The sequence below is a fragment of the Cherax quadricarinatus genome, chromosome 11, assembly GCF_038502225.1.
Source record: "Cherax quadricarinatus isolate ZL_2023a chromosome 11, ASM3850222v1, whole genome shotgun sequence".
In the NCBI taxonomy this organism is placed as follows: domain Eukaryota; kingdom Metazoa; phylum Arthropoda; class Malacostraca; order Decapoda; family Parastacidae; genus Cherax; species Cherax quadricarinatus.
In genome coordinates, this window is record NC_091302.1 from 13,275,232 (window position 1) to 13,294,410 (window position 19,179).

General features: G+C 39.8%; 1 protein-coding gene across 2 annotated transcripts in view; it reads right to left on the reverse strand.

Moving 5' to 3' along the window:
- LOC128687702 (neuroligin-4, X-linked) overlaps positions 1–19,179 on the reverse strand; it is a 328,474-nt gene that overhangs the window by 138,270 nt on the left and 171,025 nt on the right. For both annotated transcript variants that reach the window (XM_053775304.2, XM_053775303.2), the window contains one exon: positions 17,232–18,100. In XM_053775304.2, coding sequence (XP_053631279.1) covers positions 17,232–17,637 — 406 coding nt within the window. In that variant the 5' untranslated portion in view covers positions 17,638–18,100. The remainder of the gene's footprint in view (positions 1–17,231; positions 18,101–19,179) is intronic.

The window sequence follows — 19,179 nt, forward strand, 5'->3', positions numbered from 1 at the left end:
GAGAGACAGTGTCAACCTCCACATTAATGGCGCTTTCCATTCTCTTAAATTCTGTCTGGATTTCTCACTTATAAGTTACAGTAAATTTCTTCATCAGTTAATCACTTATGAAGAACAAAGAAGTACAATACCGAGACTTGAACAATACACGAGAAACGTGCACCTAAGAGAAAGAAGCTTAGGACGACGTTTCGGTCCGACTTGGGCCATTTGACTGTCTTAGCAGCAATGAAACATTATGTGTTATTAAGAGGCTGCACAGTCATTCAAGACTCTCAAAATTTTCACTGCCTTTTATGTATTCAGAAAAGCCTAGAAACGTCATTTCCAGAAAAGGCTTGAAAAAACTCAGAAACTTGAAAGAATTGAGAAATATCAAGGCTTTTTATTTTTTCTAACATTTTCTTGATAATTTCGCCCCATCCCACTTCAGCTACCACCACAACCACTCACCACAATCACTTTCCAACATCCACTTTCCAACATCCACTTTCCAATACCCACTTTCCAACAACCATTTTCCAACAACCACTTACCAACATCCACTTTCCAACACCCACTTTCCAACACCCACTTTCCAACAACCACTTACCAACATCCACTTTCCAACACCCACTTTCCAACACCCACTTTCCAACACCCACTTTCCAACAACCACTTTCCAACAACCACTTTCCAACACCCACTTTCCAACAACCACTTTCCAACAACCACTTTCCAACAACCACTTTCCAACAACCACTTACCAACACCCACTTTCCAACAACCACTTTCCAACAACCACTTACCAGCACCCACTTTTCAACAACCACTTACCAACACTCACTTTCCAGCAACCATGTTACTAACAACCCCTCGCCCCATCACAGTACCCTCACTGCCAGCCAAAAAAATGTTTGAAATAGTTGATGGGAAAGAAAGCCTAAACGCAGTCCGAAAATCATACTAACTTATATTATAGGAGAGTAACACAGCGGGAAGAAAGGCTAAGGATGTTTCCGTGTCATATTCCAGCACAGAAAATGGCTGGCATTAAGGGGAATGAGGTCTGACAGGCTGAGCTGGAAGACGCCAGTAAGTTAATAATGAGGATATCGCCAAGTGTTCCATTAAAGGCTCATCAGTTACTGAATCTTTGAAGCTTTTGGTCTAGCAGAGCTGGTCTTGACTCTCCATTCGCGTTGAAGATTCATATTCCCTGACCGGCAGGACGACCACTCAGTCCCTGACCGGCAGGACGACCACTCAGTCCCTGACCGGCATGACGACCACTCAACCCCTGGCAGGCAGGACGACCACTCAAGACCTGGCCGGCAGGACGCCCACTCAAGACTTGGCCGGCAGGACAACCACTCAAGTCCTGGCCGGCAGGACGATCACTCAAGCCCTGGCCAGCAGGACGACCACTCAAACCCAGGCCAGCAGGACGACCGCTCAAGCCCTGGCCGGCAGGACGACCACTCAAACCCAGGCCAGCAGGACTACCACTCAAGCCCTGGCCAGCAGGACGACCACTCAAGCTCTGGCCGGCAGGACGACCACTCAAACCCTGGCCAGCAGGACGACCACTCAAGACCTGGCCGGCAGGGCGACCACTCAAGACCTGGCCGGCAGGACGACCACTCAAGACCTGGCCGGCAGGGCAAGAAGGAAGATTGTCATTCTGAGCAAGTACTCTCCTGATGTATGTTAAGATCTGCCCCTTGATGGATGACTCCCGCTGTTTCATACCAAACACTTTAGATCCGATAAAAATGGCAGTATCAGCATCGCCTGGCGTCGGATCACCTGAACCGTGGTGGTGCAGTTGTGTTGCCTAGAGTTGTGTTTCTGTGTCAGAGTGTTGCTTAGAGACGTGTAATGTGTGCCTGCTTGTTACCTAGAGCTGTGTGTTGAATGCCTGGGTTTTGCTTAGAGAAGTGTAATGAATACCTTGGTGTTACTGTGTGTTGATTTCCTGTGTGTTGGGGGCTGTTTCTGGCAAGTGTCGCTCTCATCTTCGTGTGCTAACTTGACTAAGAACCCAGCATCTCTTCCATAAATGTCGGATCCCATCAATTATTTTAGCCAAATTTCTCGATATATTTTATGCCTTTAAGTGTTGTTGTCCTCATTTACAAAGTTACGAGTTATTATCCTCATTTACAAACCTACGATAGTTATCCTCACTTACAAAGCTAAGATTTGTTATCCGTATTCATGAAGCTGAGAGTTGTTATAATCATTTAGAAAGTTACAAGTTGATATCAACTTTTACAAAGGTACTAGTTATCCTAATTTACAAAGCTAAGAGTTCTTATCCTCATTTACAAATCCAAGAGTTATTCTCATTTACAAATCCAAGATTATCCTCATTTACAAATCCAAGAGTTATCCTCATTTACAAAGCTAAGAGATGTTTTCTTGTCTCAAACCTACCAGGATTTATCCCGTGTCCCTCGTTTTTAAACTCTAGGCGGTGCCACTGAGCCGTAAGACACTTCTGTGCATCTAGCTGTATTTTCATTTTCTCTGAATACTGTATGACTGTACGATTATGTATTGTAGAGACAAGACACGTAGACTACATATATCTCACCTTAAATCATAAAACTGAGAAAATTACGAATTAGTTGAACATATTGTTTCATGTACATTATTGTTATTATTGCTAATAAAAATTAAAATAATAATAACAATAATAATAATAATAATGAAAATAATAATAATAATAATTATTATTATTATTATCGTTAATATTATTATTATTATTATTATTATTATTATTATTATTATTATTATTATTATTATTATTATTATTATTATTATTATTATTATTATTATTTTCATTATATTCACAAAATACACCAAATCAGCAAAGGTAACAAAGTACTGTAGGGCTGAGTGACAGACTTACCAACAAAGTGACAAAGTCAGAGTTAGCGTAACAACAGTCATGCAGCGTGTCTCCGTTGAAAGGAAGATTTTTGGAAAGCAGAGGTGAGAAAGTGAGTGAGTCCAGGCGTTGAAACACACACACACACACACCTCAATGATTTCTCCTCTTTGATAAATGGTTCAACCAATCAAAACGTGTTTGATCATCAACGAAACCTAACAAGTTTAACAAAGAGAAATGGGTCCCTGTTCAACGTACAGGCAGTTCGTGGTGGTGGCAGCACGCCACCACCCAGGCCGTGGTGACTGCTTTCAAGAAGGGACCAAGATCTGTGTTCTGACGCTTGTTGTTGTGATAGGTAAAATCTGGTAGTCTAGCGTCGTAGATAAAGGCCGCTGCTACCCAAGGATCATAATGGAATCTTTTAAATCAGTTATGGTGCTTTATTTATCAACCAAATCAATATTATATTTATTAATTAAATTAGAAATTATTCCAACAATTGGGCTCGACATATCTACTATCTGAATAATTTATAGAAAACTGAACCCAAGGAGCTAATTAAGGGTTTAGCTGGATTGCCTGGTTCGTATTTTTTTTATTAATCCATACATATGAGGTAAATAATGATGGGTCGTCATAATTTTTTTAATTAATTCATCTTAAAGTTACTATTAAGTGAGTGTAAGGGATTCTAAGCTTGGAATAAGTATCTTTATTATCTAAAAGATTATTCATGTTGGTTCTCCCTTACTTTGAAAACCTTCTTGATACACCTAGTATATGCAAACATTTTATAATCAAAGTTGCATTTAAAAATCATAATATAGTAAAAAAAACTACTGATTAAAAATTCGTCCCAAAATGCTGATAGCTGTGTCTACAAGATTTCCCGTAAAAAACGTAATATAATTTACTACAGTCAAACTGGGAAAAGTACTGAAAAATTACAGTATCGATACCATAACCCTTCTTAGGGTAGGTGCCTGAGCCCGAGCCTTTAGCTCATAAGAATTCCCATTTGCCCCCTTGTGGCGGGGATGGCAGACCAGAAGGCCTAGCTTGTGGCTAGGCCTGGGGACAGTTGGTCCCAAAGATGAAGGTAATGGGAGACTTACAGACATAAAGAGGGAGCCAAGGTCGGGCCACCACTTGGAAAAGGCCCGGGCCGGGAGAATACCGGCTAATCTTTAATAAATACTTAAAACAGGGCAAGTCTAATGCTCTGTTTATTCATGTGAGACATTTTAACCACTCAGTTGATTTTCAAAAGACTGAGAGAAAAATAACTGAATCAAGCTTCATCAAAAAAAAAAAAAAATTTTAATATGAATATTGGTTTATGGCTATACAAACTAGGTTGATTTACAATAAATAAAATTTTGGAAGAATTTAAACGCTGACAGGTCCTGAACCATCCCACCGGCACCATAATGGGACATGTGTAATATCGTATGACAGGTGATATCTCAGAATTATAAGTCTTCTGCCATTCTATTATTTTTTACATATATATATGTATATATATATATATATATATATATATATATATATATATATATATATATATATATATATATATATATATATATATATATATATATATATATATATATATATATATATATATATATATATATATATATATATACATATATATATATATATATATATATATATATATATATATATATATATATATATATATATATATATATATATATATATATATATATATATATATATATATATATGTATATGTACATATATATATATATATATATATATATATATATATATATATATATATATATATATATATATATATATACATATATATATATATATATATATATATATATATATATATATATATATATATATATATATATATATATATATATATATATATATATATATATATATATATATATATATATATATATATATATATATATATATATATATATATATATACCGAAAGGTGTGTACGTCTGAGATTATATACAGTAAGTTGTGCGTATCTCATAACATATACTCCGAGAATTGTATATCTCGCAGTATCGTATTTGCATAGGTGTGGATCCCCTTTTGTATATATACACCTAGAAGTGAATTCCTCTCAGTATATACATTCCTAAGGTGTGAATCTACCTGTTGATATCAATCACGACGTGAAAATCTCTTAATGCAAATACGCCGAAAGACGTTTACTCGCGTAAGGTATGTGCATGAAAGAAGTGTATATCTGTTAGTGTAGAGGGATACACTCCTAGATGTGTGTATCCCTCAGTGTATATACACCAAGAGCTGTATTCATTAATATATACACACCAATGTGATTCCAGAGATGATTTATTTTAGGTGTGTATTTTTCAGCATTTTCAAAACGAGAGAAGTGTATTTCTCAGTGTATATACGCAGAGAGGTCTGTATTTCTTTGTGCATAGACATTAGTCATATATCTCTCAGTGTATATGCAATGATAGCTGAGCATATCTCTGTATACGTACCGAGAGGTGTTTATTACTCTGATCATAAACACTAACAGGTGTGTATCTCTCAGAGTATATACACTAAGAGTTGCTTAATCTTTCCATTAGGGATTAAACTATTCTTAACTGATGTAAACCAAGTCTACAACAGTCATGCCTGGAAAAAGCCTAACCTAGAAAAAGTCAAACCTAGATAAAGTTATACCTAGATTAAGTTAAACCTAAATAAAGCTAAACCTAGATTAAGTCAAGCCTAGATAAAGTCAACGGCTTTATAAAACTCTAGATAGAGAGAAACATTTTCCAAATTAAATCTCGTTCTGAACCTGTATCTTCTTTTTCATACAGCCATCCATACAGTATAAAAAAAAAATCTACACAGTGCTTCCTAACGCGAAAAATTCCCTAACTCGCTTTATGTTTCCAGTATAACTTTATTATCGAGTTATCAGCGTCCTGATCAAATTTTCCATGATGAAAGTGACAAAAAAAAAAATAAACCTGGAAATCCTTCTGTTCTGAAAAAAAAAAAAATGATGCATTGTACTTCCTATTTATTTATTTATTTTTTTTGGTGTTTATGAAAAGAAACAAGTTTATTTAGCCTCGTGACACAGGGTGGGAAAAGGCAGCGCTAGTCGCCAGAGTTTGGAAATATATTCTGTCTATTGGAGAAGCGGGTGAGGAGCCAGCGACGCGGGTGATTTATAACACAAAATTTCGACGCTTGAGGGAATTACAGAGATTTAGCGAAGGCACTGAAAGCTGAGCAAGTGGGGAAGATCGACTATTTATATATATATATATATATATATATATATATATATATATATATATATATATATATATATATATATATATATATATATATATATATATATATATATATATATATATATATATATATATGTCTGCATAATGCAGCAAATCGCGGAAAAGCGATAAAAATGCAAAACCATCGGTTGGGACTTAAATGATTCAACTCTTCCCTCTGGTTGTTTTGCATATATATACATATGTGCGTGTGTACTCACCTATATGTATTCACCTATATGTGGTTGCTTCAGTCGTGTCACAGCTCCTGGCCCCACATCTTCGCTGGTCGCTACTAGCTCCACTCTCCCGACTAAAAATGCCTTTTTTTACCTCTTTTTGAAGCAATATATATATGCCATCTCTCCCATTAACTCAGTAGATTGTTCCACTTGCTTGCTACTCTAAAGCTGAAGAAATGCTTCCTAACATCCCTTTCATTCATCTGAGTTTTCAACTTCCAGTTGCTCTCTTTTCCCTGTTTCCCTTCTCTGAAAAATTCTGTTACTGTTCATCTTGTCATTTCCTCCCAGCATTTCATACGTCGTTATCATGTCCCTCCCCTATCCCTACTGTCCTCCAATGTTGTCATGTTGTGTTCTCTTCACTTCTTTTCACTGGATATACCCTTAGCTTTGGGACTGGTCTTGCAGCATTTGTACTTTCTCGTGTGTATTTGTGCTCACCTGTTTGTGTTTGCAGGGTTCGAATCATAGGTCCTGGCCCCGCCTATTTATGCGTGCGTGCGTGAGTGAGAGTGTGTGTGTGTGTGTGTGTGTGTGTGTGTGTGTGTGTGTGTGTGTGTGTACTCACCTATTTGTACTCACCTATTTGTGGTTGCAGGGGTCGAGTCACAGCTCCTGGCCCTGCCTCTTCACTGATTGCTACTAGGTCCTCTCTCTCTCCCTGCTCCATGAGCTTTATCATACCTATGTATGGTTCCCGCCTCCACTACGTCACTTTCTAGGCTATTCCACGGCTTGACTACTCTATGACTGAAGAAATACTTCCTAACATCCCTTTGATTAATCTGAGTCTTCAACTTCCAATTGTGACCTCTTGTGTCTGTGTCCCATCTCTGGAACATCCCGTCTTTGTCCACCTCGTCTATTCCGCGCAGTATTTTATATGTCGTTATCATGTCTCCCCTGACCCTCCTGGCCTCCTGTGTCGTCAGGCCGATTTCCCTCAACCTTTTTTCGTAGGACAATCCCCGTAGCTCTGGGAATAGTCTTGTTGCAAACCTTTGCACTTTCTCTAATTTCTTGACGTGCTTGACTAGGTGTGGATTCCAAACTGGTGCTGCATACTCCAGTATGGGCCTGACGTAAATGGTATACAGAGTCTTGAACGAATCCTTACTGAGATATCGGAACGCTATCCGTAGGTTTGCCAGGCGCACGTATGCTGCAGCAGTTATCTGATTGATGTGCGCCTCAGGAGATATGCTCGGTGTTAGACTCACCCCCAGATCTTTTTCCTTGAGTGAGGTTTGCAGACTTTGGCCATCTAAACTATATAGTGTCTGCGGTCTTCTTTGCCCTTCCCCAATCTTCATGACTTTGCATTTGGCAGGGTTAAACTCAAGGAGCCAGTTGCTGGACCAGGCTTGTAGCCTGTCCAGGTCTCTTTGTAGTCCTGCCTGATCCTCATCCGATTTTATTCTTCTCATTAACTTCACATCATCCGCAAACAAGGACACTTCTGAGTCTATCCCTTCCGCTATGTCATTCACATATACCAAGAACAGCACAGGTCCAAGGACTGATCCCTGTGGAACCCCGCTTGTCACAGGCGCCCACTCTGACACCTCGTCACATACCATGACTCGTTGTTGCCTCCCTGTCAGGTATTCTCTGATCCATTGCAGTGCCTTTCCTGTTATGTGTGCCTGATCCTCTAGCTTTTGCAGTAACCTCTTGTGAGGAACTGTGTCGAAGGCCTTCTTGCAGTCCAAAAAATGCAGTTGATCCACCCCTCTCTCTCTTGTCTTACTTCTGTCACCTTGTCATAAAACTCTAGTAGGTTTGTGACACAGGATTTTCCCTCCCTGAAACCATGCTAGTTGTCAATTATACACTTGTTTCTTTCCAGGTGCCCCACCACTCTCCTCCTGATGATTTTCTCCATGACCTTGCATACTATACACGTTAGTGATACAGGTCTGTAGTTTAGTGCCTCATGTCTGTCTCCCTTTTTAAAAATTGGGACTACATTTGCCATCTTCCATACCTCAGGGAGTTGCCCAGTTTCAAATTATGTGTTGAAGATCTTTGTTAATGGTACACACAATATCTCTGCTCCCTCTTTAAGGACCCACGGAGAGATGTTGTCTGGTCCCACCGCCTCTGAGGTGTCAAGTTCGCACAGCAGCTTCTTCACCTCCTCCTTGGTTATATGTACCTCATCCAGCACTTGCTGGTGTACCCCCCTGTTCTGATTTCCTGGAGTCCTACTGGTTTCCACTGTAAATACTTCTTTAAATCTTGTGTTGAGCTCCTGACATACCTCTCGGTCGTTTCTTGTGAACTCCCCATCACCCTTCCTCAGTCTGATTACCTGGTCCTTGACTGTTGTTTTCCTCCTGATGTGGCTATGCAATAGCTTCGGGTCAGACTTGACTTTCGATGCTATGTCATTTTCGTATTGCCGCTCAGCCTCCCTTCTCATCTGTGCATATTCGTTTCTGGTGTGTGTGTGTGTGTGTGTGTGTGTGTGTGTGTGTGTGTGTGTTTGTGTATTTATTTGAAATATATAATAGAGTCGCCCGAATTTTAGAGAGAGACTTATATAGAGAAATTTGGACGTTAAAAATATAGGGATTTATTTTTTTTTAATAACATGTACATAGAAATGCATAAAAAGTACGTTACCCGGCTCACTTCTGCATGGTTAACTCTTTTATTTCCATTTATAAAAATTCTCCCACTAAAGTAACTTGTTTCTAATTAAAAATGTTTTATGAACAGCGCACCTCAACAACTATTTGTTGCAGGGATTTTAAATTTTTGTGTCATAGCTATTTATATAATATAAGCCTATATGTTTTGTTATATATATATTATGCTTGCTATAAAACACATTAATTATTTGCTGTTCTTATTTTTAGGTGTGTCAGACAATGCAAATATCTGATTTTAATTTATGTGTTATTTACTATTTATGAAATTCTTGTGAATGAGGTGTGGAATAATAGTCACTAAATTGTGGCTGGAATACTTCCTAAATTACCTTCAGTTTTGAGGGGAAACTTAGAGGATGCTTCGGTCCTTCTTGGGCCATTATCAGGTGACTTGGAAAAGGTCTAAGATTGACTAAAGTTTCCTCACTAAGATGTGAATTATTTGTAAATGATATAGAGATTTATTTCATCGTCATTTTGTTAACATGTCTCTTCATGCTTCTGAGACTTAAAAAAAATTATATTTATCTATTGGTTTAATGACTACAAATAAAATACTTTTTATTTGTTCACACTTATTTTACGTATCAATTTTACGCTTCTCAGATTGCAAGTGGAAAAACCCATAGTCTTCTACTATTGGCTTGGCCCATATGGAAGAGCCCATAGTCGAAGACTATGGGCTCTTCCATATGGGCCAAGCTAATATTATTTTTTTTCCTAAACACTGAAATTTTGAGGTGAATGATTATTTTCAGGAGAATGTGAATCCTTTAGATGTCAAGACTGATAATCCAGTGAATGCGGCAGCCATAGCTGCAAAAAGTACCTTGGAGACGAAGATATGGAATCTGTCTAGGTGAAAGAATTGTGGTGGATTTAGAAAAGGAAATTTGCAGGAAGGAATTGCCTCTGAAAACGTCGAGGGAGGTCGAAGGTTGAGAGAATGAGAAGTAATAAGAAGGGAAACGATTACTGCTGTGTATATCATTTATTACTGTGCAATCGATTTTTAGGTAATTGAGGAAGAGTAGATAGCAAAAATCTATTCACAGATGATTACTGGCTCACGAATTTAGAAGTGAAAGAATAGAGAATTTTAAAACATGTGGAAATCACAATGTGATCCTCCACAGAACAAATGACAAGCATTAAAATCGTGTAATAAATGGAGATGATGAAATGAAAAACTGCAGCGTTTAAACACGAAAAGCATGAAGTACAGACATACAAAGAGCAGACGGTGTACCATTCCAGCAATATATTATGCGTACTTTGCATATAAAGTACAGTTCATTAACAAAGGACAACCTAACACAGCCGTAACATTAAAATATTATTTTGCGTGCTATAAAAAATTAAATTATGAAAGCCATTTATTTGCAATATAGATAGAGCTTAGGATAGATTAGATTAGTTTAGGTTGGGATAAGTTACTATGAGGGAAAGCTTCACTTGTACGTGCGTAATTTATGGTGCATGGGAGTGTGGCTGAGGTGGGGGTCATTTGAGTGCTGATGGCAAACTCTAGCCCCGCTTACCAGCCTTTCATGGCACTACATTCTAGGATAATAGTGACTTGATGAGCTGCAAGTCAAGAGGGAATCACTTGACTGCTTGGCTCTCTCACATTCTTGAGTAGTCATTCCTTTTTTTTTTAAACAATGTCTTTCTGGGTTTGTTTACAAGCAAAGAGCTGTTACCTACCTCAGCTCATTTGAAAGCCTTTTTTTTTTGAGACAGGACACAACGAGGAAATAGGATGAAGTTGGAACCATGTGTAGCCCAGCGATTTTATTTGATTAACTGACTTTCCGTTGATGTCGTTCTGCTGTACGAACATGTTCCTGACTCGAATCGTCCTAGGAATAAATGACCTTAGAAGAAGTGATGTTCTTAAGAAGTGTACACCCAGAGTGAAGTTGTTCTTTGCTGCCCGTCTTGTTGTGTAGCTCACTTTTCGCTGTCTGAGGAGTGGAGTCAAGTGTGGTACTTTGACAATATGTGTGTTTTACATAACAGTAAGACCGTCCACATCTCTCCCGTTGGAATGACAGCTCTGTCTAGGCCGGGTCCAAAAGCCATAGGTGGAACAGAGGGTAGGCAATCCAAGAAAGTGGAGCATACTCAAGGTGTGAGCGTACTTGTGCCCCGTACAGAATCTTGCAACCTCTTCTGTCGAGCGGATGTGAGATGTATCTAAGCGTTGTAAGCTTCCTGGCCGCCTTGATCTACTACGCGGCTCTTCATAGTGCGTTTAGAATCGATAATTATCAATATTATATTTTTAATTCTTTTTGCAGGTCTAACCTATCTTGATTTTGTGGTAGCTTAGCATTTTAAAGACAAATTATGGACATTTTGTTTTAAATCATTCGTGTTTTTAAAAGCCTTCTGCCAATCGAGTGAGTGAACCCATTTTGTGATGGTAATCTCTGTGGGTGTTCCTTTTTTACCCGAGCCCGAGTGTTTTGATGAGACCAGCGGAATCTTGAGGAAATAAACAGGCTGCTTAAACCTTTACAACAGAATCTGTGAATTCTTCTTTTCCACCTGATTATACGCAAGTGAGAAGCCATTTCTACTTTTGTGACTCTACCATTCTGGAAGCTGTGTTTCTCTGTCGACCTGTCACCTCCCCTAATCTCCGAGTCCTCAGTCACTTGGGTTCACCGTATCATTAAGGTTCACTCAGGTTTGAGCCAGTGTTATACTGCATTACACCTTGCTGAAGCACGTTCCTCATTAGGGCTCATGCTCATCCTACTGTACCACGGGTGTCAAGATCTCTTTCATATGAGGCGCTCCAGTCTCATGCTTTACTTCAATGTAATCTTAAAAATTTTAAAGGGGTGGTCCGGTAAGCCAGTGGAAGGACTCGGTCAGATAACCAAAAGTTCTAATATCAAGTCATCATAAGACTAAGACCCGCGTCAGAAAACACTTGTCCTTTTTCCTGATGAAACTTACCTAATTTATCTGGCAACGTGGTTTCCCAATGTGACCCGAAAACGGTCCTTGGTCCTTGTTAGTGTGTAACATTTGCACCATATTTGGAATGTATACCCTACGACAGTTCTGAGAGCTTCAAGTCTGTTCTTCCATTATTTCCTTGACCTATATTAGAGCTTCCTCTGTAATTCCTGCCTGTTCCTCTAGTTTGTGTGCCAGTCTATTGTGAGGTACTGTATCGAACACCATGCAGTCCAAAACTATACAGCCCACTAATCCCTCTCTCTCCTACTTAACTTAAGTAACCTTTTCCTAGAACTCCAGAATGTTTGTGAAACAGGATTTACCATCTCGAGATCCCTGCTGGTTGTTTATAAATCCACTCTCCTCCAGGCGCTCCACTACTCTTTTCCAGATCATTGAATACATGACCTTACATACTGTGCATGCTAGTGATACTGGGCTGTAGTTCAGTGCCGCCTGTCTGTCCCCTTTCTCTAACACTGTGACTACATTCTTTATTTTCCTGACCTCTGTTAGATGCCCTCTTTCAATCGATTCGTTGAAAATCACTGCTGGAGATCTCATTGCCTCCGAGGTATCTAGTTCACTCAGTATTTTCTTTACCTCTGGTCTTGTTCGAATTGTGTCGAGGACTCTCTGAAAATGTTCTTGATTCCACTGAGCATACCTACCTAAACCTTTTGTACAGCTCCTCATAGATTTCCTGGCCATTTTTAGTGAGCTCAACTCCTTCCATCAGCATCTTTACCTAATCCCTCCCGGTTGTCTTCCGTTCAGATTTGGTTTATGATGCTATGTCATTCTAAAACTGTGGTTCAGCCTCTCTTGTTACTCACAGATATTCCTATCTGGCTCTTCTTCTGCTTGCTTCACTATTCCAATTCTCTGGTGTTCTTTGCTTCCCATATCTTCCATGCTCTAGCACTTTTAGCTTCGGCCTTCCTGCACCTCTGGGTGAACCATTGGGCTCATTCTGTTCCTGCCTGTACTTCCGCTTCCGTGTGTATATTTTTCCTTTGTCTCCCAACACTTTCCAGCCAAGTTCATATATAATTATTATTTTTTAAACAAACTTGCCCTCTAAAGTGCATTTTAAGGAGAAAGTTTAGGAAGTTATTAATATTTTACATGACATGAAAACCAATTTTTGTGTTATTTTTCACGTCCGTTCTTAGAGTTTCAATCAATAAAAAATACCTTTATAGAGAAGAGCTAAACTCAAAGGGTAATGTGTAGTAGTCGATTTTTATCCAAGGAAGAGCAGAGTAGCTCTACTAGTTGATAAAATCACGTTATTATTCGTATTTTTATCCAAGGAAGAGCAGAGTAGCTCTACTAGTTGATAAAATCACGTTATTATTCGTATTTTTATCCAAGGAAGAGCAGAGTAGCTCTACTAGTTGATAAAATCACGTTATTATTCGTGTTTTACTCGAGACTGAACCAACGCCGACAATGTATGGCAGCCTCGTCATAATTTAAGTGAAATTCAAGAGAGTGTCCATAATTAATATGATTACTGCAAAGTGGCGTCTACAGTAGCATCTTTAAGTAAATTGATCTTGGTTTCTCTTATATCGTTTCCAGAAGAGCATCAGGACGCAGTATCACGGACGAGAACCTCTTTGTTATGCTCAGAGTTATCACCTAAGAGTATTCCCTCGTACAATCGACCATTACTTTTAAGACTCTCATAAACTGCTGCTCTGCTAGACACAACAGTCTGAGTGCCCCTCACTTGGGTGATACAAACCAGGTAACTGGAGCAAATCTGTGGGAGGTTAAGAAGAGTCTCAGACACAAATTGATATGACAGCATGATAGTGGTACACTTAACATGTTTCTTCTCTGCCTAAATTCCTGACGTTATGGCCTCTCTCTCAAATGCTGCCTCTACTGCCCCATTCTCTCTTAAGCAGTTTATGTGAAGCAGGCTGGAGGCAGAGGACGTTAGGTGCTTTGCTTGTCATATCATTTGGCCCGCAACGACAACGATGCTCAGGAGGTATTGATCCTACTGCCGATGAAACTCCAGTCGAGGAGAGTATTGATCAGTCAGCTTATTAGACCTCAAGTGAACAAGTGTATTGATCCAGTAGCTGATGGAGCTCCTGTAGACAACAGCACTGATCCAGTAGCTGATGGAGCTCCTGTAGACAACAGCACTGATCCAGTAGCTGATGGAGCTCCTGTAGACAACAGCACTGATCCAGTAGCTGATGGAGCTCCTGTAGACAATAGCACTGATCCAGTAGCTGATGGAGCTCCTGTAGACAACAGCACTGATCCAGTAGCTGATGGAGCTCCTGTAGACAACAGCACTGATCCAGTAGCTGATGGAGCTCATGTAGACAATAGCACTGATCCAGTAGCTGATGGAGCTCATGTAGACAATAGCACTGATCCAGTAGCTGATGGAGCTCCTGTAGACAATAGCACTGATCCAGTAGCTGATGGAGCTCATGTAGACAATAGCACTGATCCAGTAGCTGATGGAGGTCATGTAGACAATAGCACTGATCCAGTAGCTGATGGAGCTCCTGTAGACAATAGCACTGATCCAGTAGCTGATGGAGCTCATGTAGACAACAGCACTGATCCAGTAGCTGATGGAGCTCCTGTAGACAATACCACTGATCCAGCTGCTGATGTAGCTCCTGTAGACAACAGCACTGATCCAGTAGCTAATGGAGCTCCTGTAGACAACAGCACTGTTCCAGTAGGTGATGGAGCTCCTGTAGACAACAACACTCATCCAGCTGCTGATGGAGCTCCTGTAGACAACAGCACTGATCCAATAGCTGATGGAGCTCCTGTATACAACAGCACTGATCCAGCTGCTGATGGAGCTCTTGTAGACAACAGCACTGATCCAGTAGCTGATGGAGCTCCTGTAGACAACAGCGCTGATCCAGTAGGTGATGGAGCTCCTGTAGACAACAGCACTGATCCAGTAGCTGATGGAGGTCCTGTAGACAACACTGATTCATCTGCTGATGGAGCTCCTGTAGACAACAGCATTGATCCAGCTGCTGATGGAGCTCCTGTACATAACAGCACTGATTCAGCTGCTGATGGAGCTCCTGTAGACAACAGCACTGATTCAGCTGCTGATGGGGCTCCCACTGACCCCATGAACCACACGACGTGAGAGAAGCTCTGCCTTATTTTTGGGTTTGAGTTTCATCATTATAATTTTAATTATTATTATTATTATTATTATTATTATTATTATTATTATTATTATTATTATTATTATTATTATTATTATTATTATTATTATTATTATTATTAGCATTATAAAGAGTGAATCGTGTTTGGGATACCAGCACATTATAAGGAGCGAAACGTATTGGGGATACCAGCATTATATGGAATGAAATATGTTGGGGATACCAGCATTATAAGAAGTGAAACGTGTTGGGAACATTAGCATTATAAGGAGTGAAACGCATTGGGGATCCCAGCATTATAGGGAATGAAATGTGTTGGGGATACCAGCATTATAAGGAGTGAAACGTGTTGGGAACTTTAGCATTTATAATGCTAAGGAACAAAATGCGTTCGGGATACCAGCATTAAAAGGGGTGAAACGTATTAGAGACAATATCACTGTAAAGAAAGAAACATGTTGAGATCCAAAACATTTCGAAGAAGGTAACACATATGGGTCACTAGCATTATGAGGTGTCAAGACACAGTATTATGATGAGGAGAAACATACTAGGGGTCCTGGAGCATCGTCAGCTGGAGGAACGGGGAGAGGAACAGAGCTCTTCCATGTTTACTATGGTCGCCAGGACCAGGATCGTTTGTATTTAATATATTAGCCGAGGCCACTGTTCCCTACATAATATATCACACACACACTGGCCAGCCAGTGTGTGTTACACTGCTTGCTACTCATCTTGAACATGTAACAAATGTAGTTGAAATGCTAGATCAGATGTCTATACTTATCTTGTGAGTCTCGTTTGGATTTGCGTTCAATTCTTATCGATAAGCAATTTTTAGAGATCATCCTTATGGCTCCAATTTCAGGGTAATTTTCCAAAGTCACTGATTACAGAAGCAATGGTCTAAAAGTCAGAAATTCATCAACAGAGAAAGAGGTTAAAAACCGTAAATTAGATGGACGAATAATTTTATCGAAGAAATAAATGGGATATAATCCCATCAGAATGTGCGATAGTTGCTATAAACATTGGTATAGCAGCCTCAATATTGGAAAAATAAAGACGGAAGAGCGAGAGAATAACAGTAACGAGATCAGATCACCACAAAACTAATGTTTTTTATGTTCTTCTGGGCTGTCTTGTTGGAAACATGACTGGGCAATATGAGGCAATAAGAAAGTCGTAGTCAAATTTTAATATTTTGTGAAAATATCCTGCAATTAATGCCTATGATATGAAATAACTGTAAATTTGTGTAGTAAATATAGCGTAGAGGAGTCTGGAGATTTACTTGAGGAATTTACAGCATTTAAAATGTATCAATTCAGCAAATCTGGAGGAAACACTTTTATTTTTCCAGATGCATTACAACGAGAATATTTTGCAGTCTTCCTGTTACGGGTGCAAAGGCAGAATGTTGTGTGAGTATCCTGGAGCAAGTACAACTGTGCTGAGATCAACTGTGTGTCAGAATCGATTCAGCAGTTCAGATATTTTGACAATGGTAGTTTGCCTGGCACTGTTTTGTTTCTTAGCCTTTTAAATATCATATGTTCTGTGATATGTACATATTATTAGCTACATGACTTCTATGTTTGGATTATAGATGAGTACAAATAGGAAGCTTGTCTGTCTCTAATTAGGAGACGGAGGATCAAGCCTCCACTATATCTTGCGCTGAATGTCCCACATGGGTTTTGCGTTTAATATGAATAATAATATTAATAATAATTATATGCACTATGACAATTATTCATTATATATTATTTATTGCATATTAGTGAAAGGTTGTGATCAGCAAAATAAATTTCAGTATTTGTTTTAATATTTTTTTCTGAAAAACTGTTGAAAATATTTTATTAATCTATATACACTCTGTATCTATATACACTATGTATCTATATACACTCTGTATATATATACACTTCCGGATCATAGGCTCCGGAAATGATCCTGGCTACGGGCCCAGTTCATGAAAGAACGAAACCTACCGTCGTGTGGACTGTAGATATTGAGGTAGAGGCAGTCTTCGTTCTGGTGCTGCAGGAGTGGTCTAAAGGCAGCCAGTTGGGCGGCACGGGCGGGGGGAAGCTCCCCAGATTCCGTGTCCGCCAGTGACTGCGGACACACAGGCGGAAGTTCCGTGCACCGCCTCACACCTTCCCAGGACAGCGGGCTGCTAGTGGGTGTAAAGCGGCCTTCTCCCATGGGTGGGGAAGCATAAGGTACTCCAAGGAACACCTCGACGGGTTGCAGTGGGTGTCTAGCGTGGTGACGGATGAAACCCTGGATCTTGCCGTATTTCGTGGAGACCAGGCGGCTAAGGACCTGATCAGGCTGGCCACCGCTCACCACAGCGCTCACCACCACCGCCCACACCACCCATGCCAGTCTCATTCTTGTGGTAACCCACGCCCTTGTCACGCCCACACGACGTCCAGGGCGTGGATAGGGCACCAGAGGAGCTGGATGGACCGGCAGCCACGGTGCCTTGGGGCCATCGTCCCAGTGTTGTGGATCATGCACGATGGACCATTCTCACCCTAGCTTCCTGTGTTCTCTCACCCCTGGTCTCGAGACGCGCGTAAACCACTGAGGGATCACTGCCAAACTTCTTTACACCGATCATAAACCTCGTTCTCACCCTCGCACCCTCCTGCCACTTGTAAACAAATCCAGAGAAACGTTCACGGTAGCTTCACCTGCTAAGGGAAGGACGGCCATTGTTTCTAAACTTGCAACGACACTCGTGTTGAGACACATTGTTACCTACAACCCTACCCACTCACTACTACGGCTTCAAGTTACAAGTGTCTGTTACCGGAGGCGCTGCTGGAGACGTCCTCTCCCGCACCATAACCTGGAAAAAAGGAGAATTTTTTTCAACATATTTTTTTTATCATAAATGATAACACTGTCAAATTTGTCAGGTTTTCAAATTATATTTTTTGACTCTTGCTTTCTTATGCTTATGTAAGTTTTATTCAATCAATAACAAAGCTTCGACTAACCAAGGACTCGAACCCATGTCGTTTTGCCCCTCCACATGGAGAGCAAAAATCACATGACACTGTAACCCAAAGGACCACTCAATCCTACAAGAATCACGCACCCAGCATAGCTAGGTGCTTTACCGTGATTCGAGGACATACGGTGGTGTGGGTGCTTCTAAGCTAATTCCATTCAACTCCCGGTTTGTTGTGCTAGCCTCCATAAGCAGTAGACATAGTATTGTAAACTGAACGAGTGGTATTTATTAAATAACAACAATGCGAGTAGCCGAGGACTCGAACCCATGTCGTTTTGGCCCGCCTCATGGTGAGCGATAATAACGACGCTCTAACCCACAGGACAACTCAATCCTGCAAGAATCACGCACCCAGTAGAGCTAGATGTTTAACCGTGATCCGAGGACTTACGCTGGTGTTGGTTCCTCTGAGTGAGAGACTGGGAAAAAAGTGAGAGCGTACCTGGAAGAAAGTAAGAGGCTACTGGAAAGAGAGAGAGAGGGAGAGAGAGAGAGAGGGAGAGAGAGAGAGAGAGAGAGAGAGAGCACTGAAAAACTTTAAAGTTTCCCCAGTGCGTAATAAAGCATCAAATCCTGACCATTGCCACTAGGTAAAGTTGTCAGAGTCGTCCGCGTTCCTACATCCCAGGAAATTCTTTTTTACCTACTTGCCTCTCTCTTTCTCTGTGTGTGTGTATATATATATATATATATATATATATATATATATATATATATATATATATATATATATATATATATATATATATACATATGTCGTGCCGAATATGTAATTTTTTTTTTTTTTTACATATGTCGTGCCGAATATGTAAAACTGGTCAATTAGCAAGAACTCATTTAAAATTAAGTCCTTTCTGAAATTTTCTCTTATAGGTTTAAAGATATATTTTTTCATTAATGTTAATGTAAAA